The 17,900-nt window shown below is 52.9% G+C and overlaps 5 protein-coding genes across 5 annotated transcripts; 4 read left to right on the top strand and 1 right to left on the bottom strand.

The window, feature by feature from the left end:
- Positions 1-1,656: 1,656 nt before the first annotated feature.
- INS49_000074 (uncharacterized protein) lies at positions 1,657-3,783 on the top strand (the record flags this gene model as incomplete). The annotated part of the gene is made up of 3 exons (XM_043160912.1): positions 1,657-1,728; positions 1,785-2,528; positions 2,599-3,783. 3 exons carry the CDS (start codon positions 1,657-1,659, stop codon positions 3,781-3,783), a joined length of 2,001 nt encoding a protein of 666 aa, XP_043029418.1.
- A 3,511-nt stretch (positions 3,784-7,294) lies between these two features.
- On the bottom strand, positions 7,295-8,173 carry INS49_000073 (uncharacterized protein; the record flags this gene model as incomplete). The annotated part of the gene is made up of 1 exon (XM_043160911.1): positions 7,295-8,173. The coding sequence occupies one exon, from the start codon at positions 8,171-8,173 to the stop codon at positions 7,295-7,297; it is 879 nt and encodes a 292-aa protein (XP_043029417.1).
- A 1,532-nt stretch (positions 8,174-9,705) lies between these two features.
- Positions 9,706-10,478, top strand: INS49_000072 (uncharacterized protein; the record flags this gene model as incomplete). Its single annotated transcript, XM_043160910.1, has 2 exons — positions 9,706-10,399; positions 10,453-10,478. 2 exons carry the CDS (start codon positions 9,706-9,708, stop codon positions 10,476-10,478), a joined length of 720 nt encoding a protein of 239 aa, XP_043029416.1.
- Positions 10,479-11,758: 1,280 nt separating this feature from the next.
- On the top strand, positions 11,759-13,422 carry INS49_000071 (uncharacterized protein; the record flags this gene model as incomplete). Its single annotated transcript, XM_043160909.1, has 2 exons — positions 11,759-11,807; positions 11,894-13,422. The coding sequence occupies 2 exons, from the start codon at positions 11,759-11,761 to the stop codon at positions 13,420-13,422; spliced, it is 1,578 nt and encodes a 525-aa protein (XP_043029415.1).
- A 640-nt stretch (positions 13,423-14,062) lies between these two features.
- INS49_000070 (uncharacterized protein) lies at positions 14,063-16,597 on the top strand (the record flags this gene model as incomplete). Its single annotated transcript, XM_043160908.1, has 4 exons — positions 14,063-15,074; positions 15,128-15,198; positions 15,358-16,485; positions 16,553-16,597. 4 exons carry the CDS (start codon positions 14,063-14,065, stop codon positions 16,595-16,597), a joined length of 2,256 nt encoding a protein of 751 aa, XP_043029414.1.
- Between the last annotated feature and the right edge of the window lie 1,303 nt (positions 16,598-17,900).

Raw genomic sequence — 17,900 nt, 5'->3', positions numbered from 1 at the left:
TGCTTCCAGAAGTGCGTTCTGAAGGTGGAATGGCTACAGGTTTTCTTGTTTAGCGCATGGCTGGGTGTCTCGTAAGCGTAGTGAAGGAAACGAGGACTCGCAGACCGGTATTGTAGGTTTTCATGTGCTCCTATTGCATCTTATGTCATGAAAGCACTAGGAATTTGTGTCAGCTGATATTCTGGCTTTGGAGACAAAGGGAGCCGGACAAGAGGGTGGGCTTACTAATTAGAGATTGCGGAAACAGATACATTCCAATCGCCCACTTTAATGAGGCACAAGTGTCTCAAGCTCACTATGTTGCTTGAGCTACGGTCGCGTCCATCTTTGTTTCGATGTCTCCGTAGGTACCTAGTGGCTTGGAGAAAGTACATATGCCAGCAGTACATCAAAGTTGTCTCGGGGTTCGAAACGGCGAGATGGGCCAATGGGTCGGCCGAGTCACCGACGCCTCGAGCTGAGGCGTTGCTGCACCTGAGGGATCTCGGTGACTTTTTCACGTCTGGCCTTTGATGACGGAGTTCTATTTGCCCGCTTCATACCTAAGCATCAAGCCATGGGCTTAGCATAATGTCTTAGTTACAAGCCATAAGCCGAGTAACGTAACGCCCGGCAATCTAGAACCAATCTATCCAAGCCCGGCCGAGGGACAACCTGTTTTCAGCTGGCCACAGTTTGTGGCTGCCCACAAAGGTCAGGGCTGAAAAGGACAGCCCCACTGGGAACCTCATCTTGTGTCTCTGATAGCCGACTAAAATGCTCAAGCGCAAATTGACTCTCCCAAATCTTTCTCGAGCAAGGGTACTAGACTTCCACCTTGGCAAGGATCATGGTCCCTTCATAAAAACCAATCAAACTTTTGAAAGCACCCTCCTCCCCTCAACTTAGCATGCTCGATACTTGCTCCTGCCTTGCGCTCTTTATGATGCTCATTCACTGGCCATCCTCGTCGGAAATTGTTGAGTCAGATCTCTGCACTCCGCGGTTGACAATTTCATGACACTAGGTCCGACTTGCGGTAAAAAGGACAACTTCACATGGCCACGAGAGCTGGGCAAGGGCGAAATATCGCCTAAAATAATGGAATTTTTGTGCTTCAAAGGCTGGTGGAAATCACGAAGTTGATGCCTGCCACAGAGAATTGGTGGAGCAGGACGGAGTGTGCAGCAGCCAGGATGGAATGCATAAGGTAGCACACAAGCAGTAAACCAGCGAATCGCCCACAGATCTGGCGTCTCCGTGTTACCATACATATGTCTGCATTATGTGGTGCAACATGCACATTGCCACTTGGTTGAATGCGACGTTATCATATAGCGATGCTATCTTTCTACTTCGAGACAGAAACCTGCAGGGAGACTCAAACCGGTCAACAACTGATGCCCAAAAAGACCAGTAGAAACCATGCTAAACTCTTGAGGCTTAAAGGTGCATGTACAGCATACTTTTTCTGGAGTCACCTGAGTTCTGGAGCCTTACCACAATTCGGCACGATGGGAGACACAGCTACGTGGGACGATCGCTCTGTTGGCGAACCAGTGGTTCGCCATTGGGGGCCAATTCGGGTAATGTATATATTATTCGGACTCAAAACCCACTGTACCCGGCCGAAAGTCAATCAGTAACCAGACCGGGGAAGCCTTCAACCAAAGTTTAATGGCTACCGAAGGCCGTCCGGTTACACGGGTCCGGGCCTCCCTCACCTGCATTCCGTGCAAGCGGAGAAAGGTGTGTTACATTGATGTCGGCGAGATGTTCCGCGCTTCTGCTCATTCGTCGAACAGGTGAAATGCGACAAGCAAAAGCCGGTCTGCCAGCAATGCAGACGCACAGGCGTCTCTTGTTCATACGAGGCCGTTCCCACGGGACCGGATCCGCCCTATTCGGAACAACCGCCAAAGAGACAGAGAACTGGCCCAGCATCCCAGCTTGCCGGTGGTGGAACAGGAAGCGATCGCCCTGTGCCCGTCGTATCACTAGCGAGCCCAGGGCAGGCGCAGCAGCCTGCCTTGTCCCAGAACCCGGCGCCGTCGGAAGCAGATACGTCATGGGCGTCCCATCATGGTGCAGATATAGGGACGCAGTTTCTCCCCGAAGACGATGACCTCTCGTTTCTCGATGACACCGATGGCCCGTCGAACTGCAGCGCGAACGGCCTGGGTGAGTTCTTTCTGTCCACCGACTTGATCACATATGGCTCTGCTCCGCTGTCAGACACCCGTGATCATGTCCGTGCTGCCACTCATCCAAGCGCTTCAACGAATTCTGAGGACAGCAACACCTTGGAGTTGCCTGTCTCTGTCGCCAACCATATAGAGAGTCATCCTGTCCCTACCACCAAAAGAACCAATGCTGCGGATTGCTTCGGAGCCCAAGATCTAGATTTTGGGCAAAGAGCATCTCGGCCTTTGAGGTTCATGCCCGACAATCGCCTGACGGGTTGGGAACTACCAGCATGCTTGAGTGATGTGACAAGGCACCTGCGTCGCTACGTTGACAGTCCCTTCTGGGCCCTTGCTGGGAACCAAGTAAGTTCCGTATGTCAATTTCGCAAAGCCATCGGGAAGAGAGTGAAAAGGACTGACCCGGCAACCGCAGAAGCTCGGGTGCACCGCTCTCCTCCAGAACCACATAACGCAATATCACTCTCAGCACTTCCACGAGCGGCGCTGGGCAGAGCTCTCCAAGGTTCTGCAGGCACTCCCCTCCAAAAGGCTGTGCGACGTCCTGCTGCGGTCATTTCTGCTCGGCGTGAGGCCGATACTACCTCTCGTGCACGTCCCTACCCTGAAGACGCAGTACGACTCATTCTGGGATCGGCACGGCGACAGGCACTCGGCCACACCACCCACCAGGAGTCTGAGGGAAGACCCTTCCTTCGCATGCCTACTGTGGTCGGTGCTCTACTGCGGGGCCGTGGCAGCCTCACCGGACCTCCTTGCCGAGGCACAGTTCCGGGTTAGTGACACGCCAGCATTCCTCTCCCGGCTACGATCCAAGTTGAACGAGACGCTAGAAATATGTTGTCAAGCCCAGCTACCTACTCTGAACGGGCTGGTGGCCTCACTCTTGGCGGAGGATTGCGACCCAACTGTCGACCAGATCCTGGATATGCCTCTTTTCATCTCCCGGTCGATTCAGGCTGCAAGAACGATGGGCTTGCACCGAGAAGACACGCTGGCTGCAATGGGAGAAGTGGAGGGAGACATCGGGAGACACGTGTGGCACCACCTCATCCACTTGGATGTTCTTGCCACCATCCGGTCTGGGACAACATTATCCCACAGTAGTGGCGAAGACTCATACAACACGCTTGCCCCCAACGAACACGGCGGCCAGAAGTCAGGTCGCAGCTTTCCTTATCAAGCGGATCCACGGGCCTCCCTAAGCAACATTGTGGCCACCGGTAAGTATGAGCTTACTCGCATCATCAGACGCATTCTAGAAACATGTTACGGCAGCAGCAGCTCGCCGCCGCCGAAGGGTCAACTAGAGAGGGTGGCTGACGACATTGAGCGTTTCGAGAAAAGAATCGACGGCCTCATATCCATGATCGAGGCCCGCGGGCTTCCCGAACACGGCCAGATTTCGTCCCAGCTACTTAGCGCGAGCCCTCTCACACATGGCCATTTGTACCAGGATGACCCTCACGAGTCGGCGGTCTTCAGTGCTTACTGCCGCATCTGGCTCTCCATGATGAAATATTACGCCTCCGTCCTCTTTAATCGCCAATTTCTCCACCAGACGAGTCTAGACCAAAGCTCTAGTCTCTGGAGCCTGTGAGTCCTTTCTTGAACAAAAAGCACTTGCTGGACGGGTCTGACTGGGGCTGAGCACAGTGAAATATCCAATTGCATTCAGTGCCTCCGCAACTATCTGGATATGGCGAGGCTTCCGGCATTTTCCCCGTATAACTGGTTCTGCCCCGGAAAGATCGACCCTCTCCAAGAATGCATGATCGTACTGAGCTTCTTGAAGGGGTACAACGGGACGGCCGGGGTGCAGCTTCTACAATATCTGCTGAGCGAGATCCTAGACATTTTCAGGGCACGCGCGGCAGGCAGCCAACGCGGAAAACTTTTGAACCCGACTAATAGCCTCCGTGAAGCTTCGTGGCGGCTGATAGAGGAGCTATACGTCCAAATTCAAAGCGATGGGGCCTCGCAAGAGGTGTTGCCGCTCGGCACAGCGCCGGTCCCTGATCACACTGAGACACAGACACTCCCAGCACCAAACCAAGGATCAAAGGCCTTTACGAGCGGGAACATCAGCAGCATGGGACGAGACTGTGTGCCTTCGCAGATGCATTATCATACGCCCGACACAATCTCGTCCGAAATTCTTCTATCCCGCCATCAGTCACCTCACGCCAACAGCCGCGCTACGACGGCTCCGAAGCTTCCGAGCGCCGGGCCGTGGCCACGCAGTAGGTACTCTGGAATGGGGCAGGAGCAGAAAGACGCTCCGGCCATGGGCCTGCACGAGACAGCCAGTGAGGTCACTCAAACCTTTTCAGTGGGAGGCGCAAGAAGCCGCGGCTATGCTCTAGGTGGATTCACGCCGGAGGCGTCGCGAGCTCAGAGCCTCAGAGGCTCCCCACTTATGGAAAGGAGTATAGATGTGATGCCGGACGATTGGCTGGACGTGATAAGCATATGAAAGAATCTTGGAACATACAGCAGGCGGTGGTCGTAACATCGTGAGTTTTCAGAGCAGTACTAGGTCCTGATAAGGAGACAGGAGTTTGAAGATGCCCTCTGGTCGAATCTCCTTATAGAGATGCAAAAAGTCTGCGAACACAAAAGATCGTAGATGGCGCACGCACTTACACAGGCACACACATTGGCAGCAAGGATCGGCTTGAGTAATAATCAGAGAATTGGTGTAGATGACAAGTTAGTGTAGACGATGAGCAGATGTCGGCGGCGAGTTGGTGTGAATGATCAGTCGCAACTTGGCCCAGCAAATGTACGATTTCATGTGGACGACCAGAAGCCTCAGACTTGGACGCTGTATTGCTGATCTGTCGTTGTGGTGATCAAGAAGATGAGGAATGGCTTGTTCGGCCATTTGTCAATCTAATTATCTTTGACGAAGTGATTGAGCAGGGAAGCGATGAGTGTGGTATTTGACCGGGTTGGTGGCTGAGATGGCGGCTTCCGGACCAGCAAGATGGGTGATTCGATGAGAGTGCCTGCTGCCGCGATGACCCGGAGGATTGTGTCGTCTCTGTCGGGTAGAAGAGTTGGGTGTTGATCATAGCATCGGTCGTAGCATCGGGAGCCGTGATAGCAAGAGAATTTCTTGTGCATACTGGGGTGAGAAACGTGCTCAGATGGTTTGTTGACACATGGACATGATGAGGTTCGTCATGTCTAGCACCGCGTTTTGACGCGCGGGACTAGATTCGAAGGAACTGATGCCACCGGTAGGAAATGGGCTTCTTCGCCGTGACCTAGACAAGTGAAAATCGTCGTCGTCGAAAACCAAGGGCCAGGCATGGCCCGCGGCATCGGGACCCAAGGCGGTCTCTAGAGCATTATGAGCGTCATTTCGGACGCGGTGGGCAACCAGTTCAGGTGGCCAGTCGCCACAACCAACAGGGTCTTCTGCGCAGATCGAGGCGACACTTTCAGCCGCGGCGGCAGCAGCAATAAAAACAGCGTAGGATCGTGAGGTAGAAATAGCCACGACTATCGCTCGGACGGCGCGGACGGCGGCGGCGGCTCGTAATCTCTTCGTGAGTGAGAGAGAACAGGCGCGAGTGTAGTGTTGCGTGGCCGTGGCTTGCTGCTGGATTGTAGTTTACGTCTGGACCAAGCCCGGACTCGGCACAACGGGCACGGCATTTGATCTGTCGACGTGGGTTCCGAGTACTCTGAGTAGAGGTTTGCCAAGAAGCGACGAAGAGTAGCAGAACAGAGCTGATTGCAGCTAGGATGTGGGCAGTAGGCAAGTCGAAGCCCCTTGGAGAGCAGCTCTTCGGATGAGATGCGAAGCTTGAGGGTGTCGATCTATTTTGTTGAGCAGCTTGGATGGGATGGACTTGGACTGGTTTAATTAATGCAGCAGATTTGCCGTGTTGTGGCTGGGGACTGGAAGTGGAAGGAAGACGGAGGGAGAATGGAAGGCGTCTTTATGTCTGCATCCTTCCCATTTGTCTTTCTCAGCCATGGGAAGCGTGCAGTTTCTGTTTTGGCCAACACCTTCCAAGGTTGTTCCCAGCGTTGGCGCTATCAGACTCCTTCCTGCAACGAATTACAGCACCAGGGCACGCCGCTCCTTGGCGGTCTCGCACTTGCGGTCTTCCGAATGTTTGGCTTCTGGTCCCTGAAGATACCTGACCAAAAGTACCGCACCCGGCTGGGCGTCTAAACACAAAGCCAGGCTCTTGGGTCCATGTACTGTGTAGAGGCCTCGAGTGGGTAGTCGAGCTTGCTCTAATTTAGCACCTTTCCCTTGCCGACCCAGGTGACTCCATTTTGGAAATAGAGGCAGATGTAGCTTGAGATATGGCACTTGTAATTGGAATATCCTGAATGAGATGATTGCTGTGACCTCGGGAAACAACTCTAATATCATGGTTGATCCAGAGCACATACTGGTAAGCCTCGGAGGGCATCACCGTCTCAGCCATGAAACCAAAATGGTGAAAATACCTTGATTCTTGACCAGTCCACAGCTGACTCAAGTGGCTGGTGGGCCTTGCATGAGACTGAAGCTATTGTCACGCCTGGCTCCGAGGGTGAACTCAAGTGCTACCACTGCTAACGGTCGGCCGCATTTTGTCTTCCCAGCGCCGGAGCAAGGCCGATGGGAAGCATCCACAATTAATATTATATTACATATTAAGGTTTTAGTGAATATAAAATAGACTATGTGCTGTTGAAAGACATTACTCCTAAAAGTCAGATATTCACACTGAAGAAAAACAAATGGTACACAAATACCTCTTAAATAATATTCCTAAACCTAATTAAAGCATAACACCCACGCCCACACCTAATTTACACACCTTTACTTAATTTATATACTCATATTAATGGCTTAGGTATATGAATTAGGTATAGGTGTATAGATATATAGGTATATAGGTGTGTAGGTATGTAGGTGTGTTAGTAGTGGGTGTGGGTGTACTAGGTGTGTAATGTATCTGTATACTATCCGTTTCTTTCTGTGTGAATATGCAGCATATTCAACTTGAGGGGCTCTTTCTCATTATGCTGAAGCCTCATGACCTTCACTTCCGAAATGCGAAAGCTCCATCGTCGCTGCTGAGTTCTGCGCTCGCCTCTCAGAGTAGAACCCGCCTTGCCTTCGTCACCCAGGTGACATCAAAACCCCAGTTAGGGGGCCGTGTCCTCTGCATGACCTCCGCCCACTCCACCTGGTCCTCAAGAACACGCGAGAACATGCCCACGCTCTCCCAATAGTCAGGCAAGAACCCCGCCATCTCCCAGTCCAGCAGGGTTAGAATAATTCCCTCTTCGTCCACGATGATATTCTTCGGCTTGATGTCCCCGTGGGTGAAGACAGAGGCCGTGCTACGTGGAAACTTGTCCAGCACCTCCTGGCCATCGGCATAGGAGAGCCCGTTATGCTCAACGTAATTCCGGAGTATGACCTGCCGGAAGTCCTCATCAGTCTCAATGAGTGGTACTGCCTCGTTGGAATAGCCTGTGAAGGGGGGCTGGTACAGCTCCGACCCGTCGACAGTAGTGTAGAGACTGGGCAGCCCTTCTGGCCGTGGGATCGTCCGGAGTGTTTGAATGATCTTCCAGGTGTCCCTGCATACACGTTCCTTGCGGTCGGGTGGTAGGGTTGGCCAGACGGCGTGAAGCGTCTTGCCAGGCACATAGTCCATTATGATTCGGCCTTGTCCGCCTGGGAGGTCCCATTGAGCAAAGTGTGCAGTGGGGATGGGCACCGAGGGTGCATGCTCGGCAACGTATCTCATCGCGGCAAATTCGCCGCGATGGCAGCGCGGGCTGGTCTTCATCACCACATTGCTGTCGATGCGCGTGATCGTGGACCCCCACGGGGTCTCAGAGACGGTGTAGGGTTCGAAGTCGTCGTCGACGGGCTCGAGGTCGTCGTCGACGGATTCGAGGCTGTCCTCGACGGGCTCCGCTTTGTCTTCAACGGGCTTCATTTTATCGTCGGCGGTTTCCATTTTGTCGGGACCAAGGTCGCAGATGGTTTCACAGTCGGTTTCTTATTTGTTGTGGTCCAGTCGATTCACCAGGTGACAATTGAGAAGAGCCAGGCAGGTTGGTTGGTGCGGCAGACAGGTGCTTCTGCGAGGTGTGTTTGGATTTGAAGGTTGTCCAACAATCCATGAGCAGTCACAAATTGTCAGGCAATACCTTTTAGCGAACCTAGCTTGGCGGTTCAAGCTGCTGTTATTCGGAGGCTGAATCGAATGTTTGCTACTGTAATCCTCTGTTTTTTCATACTTATAGAAACAGTGGCTGAAACAACACAAGTAGCTGGCAAGATTATCATGAGCGTAATTGGATAAGGAGGGTGTGTGTGTGGAGCACGTGAAAGATCTAAATTTGGGATGACCACTTGGACCGTACTACTGTGGCCATGGCTGCCCGCTACCGACAGGCGGTATAAGGGCTGCGTAAGGGTATTTAATGGAACGTATATTTGGTCGTACCTGTAAAAAACCTCCCGACTAGTCTAAGCCTAATTGGGTGGTGACGCCAGGCCGAGCTTTAGCGCATTCTTGCCGAGCTAACAGCCCACCGACAGGCCTGCAGGGGACTGTGTGGATGGTCCAACACATAGATACGGCGCAGGTCACACATTCCCAGTCCCAACCGATCAAGTAAATACCTCGTCGCATCGCCCTCCAATTCGTCTTACAGAGATCGTAAGAAAATGATGCAATCAAATTTGCCTCGAAAACGTGACGTATCCATCTGCAGAACGCCAGCCCGCCTTCGTCCGGGTAGTTATTGGTCTTAGGATTGAAGAACTCCCATTCTGTACGACGATGGCGTCGTGGGTCTGCAGGCCCGCCACTTGCGGCCAGCTCGCCGCCGCCGATGCCCAACGCCGCAATCTACAAATCCTTTACCGTGGAATCCAGTCGTAGTGGATCTCTATCTAATTGCAGAAGCCTGCGTGGCACGAGAAGGCATGTTGGTCGTTGCGCCACCGTTGCCGCACCGCCCCAATGTTACTATTTGTGCCCGAATAACAATAGCATGAGATAGGAACGGCATCAACTTCAACATCAGGACCTCTCGAAACCCACGCGGTCGCCCGTGAAACCCGGGTTTCTAAAAATGGCCCAAAAATGTCCCTGGACCGGTCACTATCCAGTGGGACTTGGAAGAAGAAACAGCACTCTGATCCAAGGCTGGGCTGCTTCGCCTGTCGTTTCTGAGACTGCGTGGATACAACGGCTATGTTGTGTCGAGAAAGTATCCAGGTCTAACAAAATGCGGCCCGAAAGGTCTGGTATTTGGTCATTGCATCCACTCTTCTCTAGAGCAGACGATTGTACGTGGCTGGCACTTGCAGATGAAGAACTACAAATACCGAGGACAGACTTCCCACAAGAATGTTCGAAGTTCTTCTTCAGATCAGCATCTATACCACCGTCTCTGATAAGCCAAATATCCTCTAAACATACAATACAAGCCTAACCCATAAATTACTCCCCATAATCGCGAGCTTTTTAAAATCAAAATGCCGTCTCAGCGTCCATCATCTTCTAAGGGTCCGGCCTCGACTTCCGGGGGAACGAATGCAACAGCACCTCGTCCTTCGTCTCGAGGCGGCAGTCCCAAACGAGCGGCGACCGCCGAGGGTCCCGAGGGCGTGGGCGAAGTGCACATGGTGTTGAAGAGGCAGTATATCACGTACGCCAACGGCCATATGTACTACCGCAAATACGATACCGCGAAAAAAGCTTTCGGAGCATGGGAATCGGTCAAAGACAAGGTTGTCTCCAGCGCATCCGACGGCCTGAAGACGCTGTCCGTCGTGCGTCAGAGGCAGGCACCGCCAAAGGGGCCCCACTGGTCTTTGTTTGTCCACGAGAACGAATCCGACAAGGCCGGGGGCAGGGTCTGGCAGGTCTGGGGGGACCACCAGTGCATGACATACTACCACAGTCCGGCGACCAAGCTAGTTCCCCTGCTCTCGTCCGACTCGTATCAGGACCATCACCCTATGAACACGCGCCTTACGAAGGAGCAGGAAGCAAAGGTTGACAGAGTCTGCAATACGATCCCGGCACCGAGCGCGCCGACTCCCAGAGACATCAAGGACAATTGTCGTACATGGGTGATCAAAGTCCTGAGGGAACTGGTCAATCAAGGGGTTGTGAAGAAAGACGACGTGGATAATGTCGAAAAGCTTGTGGGGCCAGCGGCTGCTGGTTCGTCGTGTGGAACGAACTGCCCATGATGTCCCAATTGATCTGACGTCCAGAAGCTTTCAGCGGGTCTGATAGTTGAACGCACACACACATGTAAACATAAGTTATACACTCTCACTGTATAAATCGAAAGGCTTTCGCTCGTTTTTTTTATTCAATTCCGATCTTTACTCAGGCAGCCGTGCGACCGATAGTGATCGAGCGGACGTTGGGTCGAGACAAGGCTAACCGAGCGCCGGGTTATCGGCCCAATGTCACAATGGATAAAGGGCTGGCCGGAACTGGGAACTGGTCTTCGAACGGGATTCTACACCGGGGATTAACAACACTGTATGATAAGATGCGCGGTCTTCTCTTCGTCCATCATTTCTACGGGCCAGCTTATCCTTGCGCAATTCCGAGACCAAAACGTGCTTCAGACTACAGGCGGGGATTTTTCCAGTGCAGGTAGTCGAACTAAATTAAATTTATATATGGCCTGCATCTCGATCAAGCGCTTATTTTGAGTATAGTGGATTCAGAGTCTTCGTTCGGACATTCATAGCAGTTGTGAGTTTCTATCACCCATAGGTCTGGTCAATTCTAACCGAGGCGTACTAAGCTTCACCCCTACCTGACTTTAGCACAGTCACATTCTGACCCTATAGCTATTCCAGATCTAGGCACAGCTCAAAAGAAAGGGTGACTGTAGAGGTGAGGTAGTTGGCAAGTAGAGTAGTATTCAGCTTGCCGTGGCTTGAACCACGAATTTTCAAGCCTCATTATAGACTGAACAAAGGTGACAAGGGGCCTGTAACATTTATTCTGAAGTGCGAATGTAGCAGTATTATCTCTCTTAACATTGTTTATGATAGTTCTCAGGGATATATAGATAAGGTATGTTTGTACTGCAGTTCCGAGGGACACACCGCGGCCCCCAAAAATCCCCCACTACGGGTCCGGCAACGGAAGCCGGGGCGGCGGCAGGTGGACCCAGGCGAGTCAAACCCACTCGGTCCGGCCTCTAGCAGCGCGCCTAGGCCACCAGTAACACCTAACACCGTGTGGTCGTAGGTCGTACGGGCGCTAATGCTCTCACTTTGCCTGCCGCATCAGGGCAAAGGGATGGGAACGGAGCAGTCGTCGGTGTCATTTCTTGCTCTGTTGCGCACGAGAAGGGAGTCACTCTCACGAGATTCACAGATATCTTGAGCTCGCATCATAGAATAAAGGGCTGCCTTCGCTTTGGACTGCCGCTGCTCACCAACAAGCGAGTCTCGCCTGCGGCAAAACTCACCGACAGCCTCTCAAAGCCAGCAGACTACGGCGTGCCTCGAGCAGAATTCTGGACCTGACATACATCACATTCGCACGACCAAGATGGACAGCCGGCAGTTCAAGGACGCCGCCAAGGCTTCGATCGATCACAGTAAGCCCACCTTCCCCGAAGACGCCGTCACCGAGTCCTGGCTCCGGGCGTGGAACGACCGGCTGAATCACTGACACGTACCACAGTCGTCGACTACTATGAGAACATCACAGACCACAGCGTCGTCTCGCAGGTCAAGCCGGGCTACCTGCGCAAGGTGCTGCCCGAGTCGCCGCCCAAGGAAGGCGAGTCCTGGGACGTGATCCGCAAGGACATCGACAGCAAGATCGTCCCCGGGCTGACGCACTGGCAGTCGCCCAACTTCTTCGCCTTCTTCCCCTGCCCGGCCTCGTACCCCTCGCTGCTGGGCGAGCTGTACTCGGCCGCCTTCACCGGCGCCTGCTTCAACTGGATCTGCTCGCCCGCCGTCACAGAGCTCGAGACCATCGTGCTCGACTGGGTCGCCCAGGTCCTGGGGCTCCCGCAGGTCTACCACTCCACCGGCCCCTCCCGCGGCGGTGGCGTCATCCAGGGTTCCGCCAGCGAGGCTGTCCTCACCATGATGGTCGCCGCACGCGAGAAGTACCTGCGCGACACCCTTCCGGCACCTGGGACAGTCACCGAGGAGGAGCTCGAGGACCTCGACATGCGCAAGCGCAGCAGGCTCGTCGCACTGGGCAGCGCCGCCGCCCACTCGTCCACCAAGAAGGCCGCCAGGATCCTCGGTGTGCGCTACCTCGAGGTGCCCACGTCCTCCGCGTCAAACTTCGCCATGACCGGCGAGGCCCTCAAAGCGACGCTCGAGGCGTTGAGAGCCAAGGGCCTGGAGCCCTTCTTCATGACAGCGACGCTCGGCACTACCGACACGTGTGCCGTGGACGACTTTGGCGCCATCGTGGACACACTGGCCAAGTTCAGCGAGACACCCGCCACCAACGGTGCGGCCACGAACGGCGAGAGCAACGGAGCAGCAACGGCCCCGGCCGCGAGGAAGGGCGAGGTCTGGGTGCACATCGACGCCGCGTACGCGGGGTCCGCGCTCGTGACGCCCGAGGCGCAGGAGTCGGTGGGCGTGCACCACCTGGCGCACTTCCACTCCTTCAACTTCAACATGCACAAGTGGCTGCTGACCAACTTCGACGCCTCGTGCGTGTTCGTGGCCAACCGCGCCTGGCTCGAGGAGGCGCTCGGCTCGGAGCTGCACGTCTACCGCAACACGTACAGCGACGGCGGGCTCGTCACCGACTACCGCAACTGGCAGATCCCGCTGGGCCGGCGCTTCCGCTCCCTCAAGGTGTGGTTCGTGCTGCGAAGCTACGGCGTGGCGGGTTTGCAGAGGTACATCCGCCGCGGCGTCGCGCAGGGCGAGCTGTTCGCCGGCTGGCTCCGCGCGAGGCCGGAGCTGTTCGAGATCATCACGGGCCCGGCGTTCGCGCTGACCGTGTTTCGGCTGGCTCCCACGGGGGTCGAGAGCGAGGAGAGGAAGAGCGAGCTCACGCGGGCTCTGTACGAGGAGGTCAACAGATCTGGTAAGCTGTGGGTGACGAGCACGGTGCTCGAGGGCAAGTTCGCCATCAGGGTCATGACGGGCAACATCACGACTGAGGAGGAGCACGTCAAGGCGGCGTATGAACTGATCCTGGCTACGGCTGAGAAAGTTGTGAAGGGGGAGTAGACAAGATGTTGCTAGACAGTAGACGTTTTCTCTTGGAGACTGCCGAGTGCTTTGGGACTAACTCTGGGGTCCTAGAATCTGGGTGTACGGTCTCTGTTCTTACATCTAGAGTGCTCGCCTCAAGAGAACAGGCAGAGGCATAGGTAGCCAGAGAATAATGAAGCAAGCGTGATTTTTGTTGATCCCCGATTTCTGATCTATACGGACATGACATATCTGCGTTCCACATGTAACTGGGGTTCTGACAGCCTTGCATTCCCACCAGCCTCCCTGGCGTATCGCGAACAGTCGTCTTATCTGCTTTACGGCTGTTCACGTTCTTACTGCTTGCTCTTTCCCACCTTTTCAGGGGCGTGCCTAGGCGCAGGTCGACAATGTACTTGCGACCCTGGCGAGTTGGCAGATAGTGCCTCAATTAGGTCCACAGGAGACCTGCAGCCAAGTCAGGCCGGCTGGCCGATAAGGGGAGCTGCACCTAATCACCTGCGCTGATTCTTATTTTACGAGTGGATCCTTAATGGATTGGGTAGGAAAAGAGGGTATGTGCGTAAGCCTTATATAATAGGCGTAAGCATTCCTGTCGTCAAGAACATGGTGCGTCGCGTCTTCTTCCTCTTTCATTCCCGAGTTCTCTCCCTCCATGGTTGCAACTTCGACACAGCCAGAAGCGATGGACAGCGCACCATCATCGATATGCAAAGTATGCCAGGGAATATTCCAGGAAGGCCACCGTCGGCGGTTTCGCCTACGCCAAATCGAAAGAAATTTGTGGGAATCTAAAGGCTCATCTTACAATCAAGACATAACCTCGGATTCTTCAGGAGAAAATGGACAGGCAACTACGGATCCTTTAAATGAAGAATCAGACGACGATGTATCTAAGGGGTCCTCGGATGGAGAGGACTTGCAATGGTATTCAGATGAAGAGTACTTAGGTGAAGGGGCCAATGAAGATACATCTGAGGAGTCTCCAGAGGAAGAGGAGGACCAGCACAGGCCTTCTTCATCTGAAGACCTAGATGGAGGGGCAAATGAAGATACATCCCAAGAGTCTTCAGAGGAAGAGGAGCACCAGCACAGGTCTTCAGATGAAGAGGACTTAGATGAAGAGGCAAATGAAGATGCATCCCAGGGGTTTTCAGATGAAGAGGAGTACCGGCCGAGCGACTTTCGTGGTTACGACTATTTTGTCTACATGCACTACCCGAATCTCGCGATGCTTCAAAAGTCCGCAGAACATGGTCATTGCCGGTCATGTCATGTGCTATCGCACAGTCTGCGCTCAAACAACAAAAACTTCGATGAATTCTTGGAGCAGGCTCAGGGATTGGAAGCCCAGAGGCTGCAAAAACTGCAAAGTAATGGAGATCGAGCGCAGTTTGCAGTTCTCGATGAGGACGAAAGTGATCCCAACTTGGATTCTGCTATGCAGATGCAGATCGAGGTATGCGATAACACCGGGTCAGACTGGCTAGTAATGGCGTCACTAAGTCCAAAGAAACATGGCGAGGCGCGGCTTTTTCTCACTTTTCAGGAGAAGAGGCTTGATCATGAATTTATTCAAAACGCCAAGCTGGACGTCTTCTGCAAGCCTACCGAGTCTTGCGGCAGTGGTCACTTGGAAAGCGAAACATCGTTCCTCGCTAGCCCAGGTGAGTGTGAAATTACTTGTTCTCGTTGTTTGATCAAGTCTAACATCGGAAAGTCGATGATGTTGATCCGGCACTTGATCATCGCCCATCTAAACTTGTCCTCTCGGAGCCACACATTCGCATGGTACGCCAATGGCTGGACGAATGTCGAGCTCAGCATAGATGTTGTAATGATTTGGGAAAAGGGTCCCTTCAGCCTCTTCCGGATCGTCTGATAGAGATCTCACTTATCGACGAAGAAGGTTCTCAACATGTCCGCCTTGTGGAGACTCACAAGCTTCAGAACAAGCACGTGCCGTACGTGTGCCTTTCTTACTGCTGGGGTAACACAGAAAACCCCGGGACGATGACTAGCAACATTTCTCAGTACCTTGAGAACATTACTTTGGATCAATTGCCAAAGACGATTGGAGATGCTATTCTTCTCTGCTCAAAGCTGGAATTCCGGTATATATGGATCGATTCCCTCTGCATTATACAGGACGACAAGGACGACTGGATGAACCAAGCTGCCCAAATGAGCCGTATCTATAGCAAAGCGACTTTGACGATAGCAACCCCGATATGTTTGCACTCTTCGGAGAGTTTTGTATCCAAGCGGGAAGAAGGCAACCCATTACTTGCATTGGGCATACCCGGCGCCAGTCTCCTCGTGATGGACGACTCCGGCAAACGCTACGTGCTGTGGCTGTGGGCGGTTGACGAAATTCATTATCCGAGTGGCTTTTTCATTCAAATTTTTTCCGATTGGAAAGAGTGGGAAATGGGTATACGCAGAGACTTAAGAACCTGGATGGGCCGGGCGTGGACGTTTCAGGAGTGGTTGCTTTCCCCTCGTGTCCTACACATAAATCACTTCACCTTGTGGGACTGTCTAGGAGGTTACGCAAACGAGCTCAACACCAGGTCCATGGCCAAAGTGCGCCGTCAACGAAATCCTGAAGTCCTGGGCCGTGACGATTTCACGTGGGACCTCATACTGGCAGAATATACATCCAGAGGCATCACGAACTTCTCAGATAGGCTACCTGCCCTGGATGGCCTCGCGAAGCGCTATGCGGAAACATACCACGGTCATTACCTGGCGGGTCTTTGGGCGGAAGACTTGCCAATTGCACTCTTGTGGATGTTGGCCAAGGACCCTACCACTAACAAGCGCAACATCGAAAGCCCTTCGTGGTCATGGGCTTCCGTCAATGAGCAGGTCTGGTTCCGCGGCTACCGTAACGCAGTGCTTGATACCTGCGTGGTATCTTACTTTTGTCGTTACAACCCACCTGATTCCTACTCTACCGTTCTAGATGCGTGGATACACCTAGAAGGCCCTTTGTGCGTTGTCAACTGCGACGACTCAGTGAGGGACATCGAGTCCGTCGCCATGCTAAAGCTTCTGACGGTCCCGAAGAATGGGGTTGCCAGACGATGGGAAGTAAAATGGGATGAGGATCAAAACTTAGACGGATTGAAAGAGCGCATAGCTCGGCGGCAAATATTCAACCTTCTCATATGTCAAGCTGATCTAGGAGGTCGGCCCTGTTATGAGGCGCTGCTTTTGGAAAGACTTGGAGAAGTAGACCAATTGGGGTTTGACTGCTACAAACGTCTGGGGGTTTGCAGCTTGTTCGGATTTGATCGATACGATCCCGAATATCCCTCCGATCCAATCCTCGAACCAGAACGCTATGGTGAGGTTGGGGCGGCCTGGGAGCGAAAAAGGGTCCATCTTGTCTAATTAGGAGTCTGGATTGGAGACAGTGGAGCATATCGGAACTACGAAATGGCCTCTCTTCCTAGTCACGCTGGTCGAAAACGGCGGTTGGTTGGATTGGTGAGTCTTCCCAGCCGGCCACCTCTGTTGATTGGCGATGCCGCAATCGGAAGTAGGTGATACAGTACAGGTTTATAAATTACTAGGTGTATTTCCATGGGATTGGAAATTACTAGTCTTTTGGCTGAGTAGTCTATTTATACCAGCATTTAAATAAAATTCCTCTCAATACCTAATTTATATACCTAAATTTTATAAATTAAGTATATAAGTATTAGGTATATAGGTATTAGGTGTGTAGGTGTTAGAGGTGTAGGTATTAGGTGTGTAGGTGTTAGGTGTGTAGGTGTTAGGTGTGTAGGTTTTGGGTGTGTGGGTGTGAATTAGGCCTGGGTAATGTGCTCTTTTTAGCTGTAGCTATGGCGTGAGTTGATGATGTACCCGTGTACCCTCCGTTTTTGCAGGTGCGAATCTCCGTATTCTTGTAATTAGTACAACCGAATTGGTGCTAGATATTTGTTTGAAAGTTTATTCAGATCAAATACATTTTGGGCTGCTATTCAGCAGGCGAGAACACCTCGGTGCGCTGATTCAAGTTGTGCCAAAGGGTCTTTCTCTTGCCTTTCCGTTGCTTCTTCTCCGTGTCCCTCCTTTGTTAAATTATCACGATCTTAAGCTCGTACAGCAACGATTGCATCTCTGAGGAAGGACTGAAGCAGTAGAACGCACATTGAAATACTCAGGTATTGCAGCGAAGCAATCAGGTTTTCTCAAAGATGCTGAGGCGCGCCTTTGCACAGATGATAGCTGTGGCCGTGCCCAGGTGGCTATCTGATCAGTTGGCCAAACCCAGCCCCTGTCACAGACAATAGTTGACGACTGTGTGGGCTTCTTTCCGTTCTTTGCTCATTTTCCAACATGACTGAACAGATGAGGTCATGATCTCCTCGCTCTCTGCCTCAATCCTGGGCTTCCTCCAGGCTCCCGGCTGGGCTCAAACAGTGCATGTGTGTCTATCATCTCATCGACTCCCCAAGTGCTCGACATGCTGTGTCTTC

This window comes from Diaporthe citri (genome assembly GCF_014595645.1).
Source record: "Diaporthe citri strain NFHF-8-4 chromosome Unknown scaffold_1, whole genome shotgun sequence".
NCBI classification, from domain to species: domain Eukaryota; kingdom Fungi; phylum Ascomycota; class Sordariomycetes; order Diaporthales; family Diaporthaceae; genus Diaporthe; species Diaporthe citri.
This window is presented reverse-complemented; position numbering and strand designations above follow the sequence as displayed.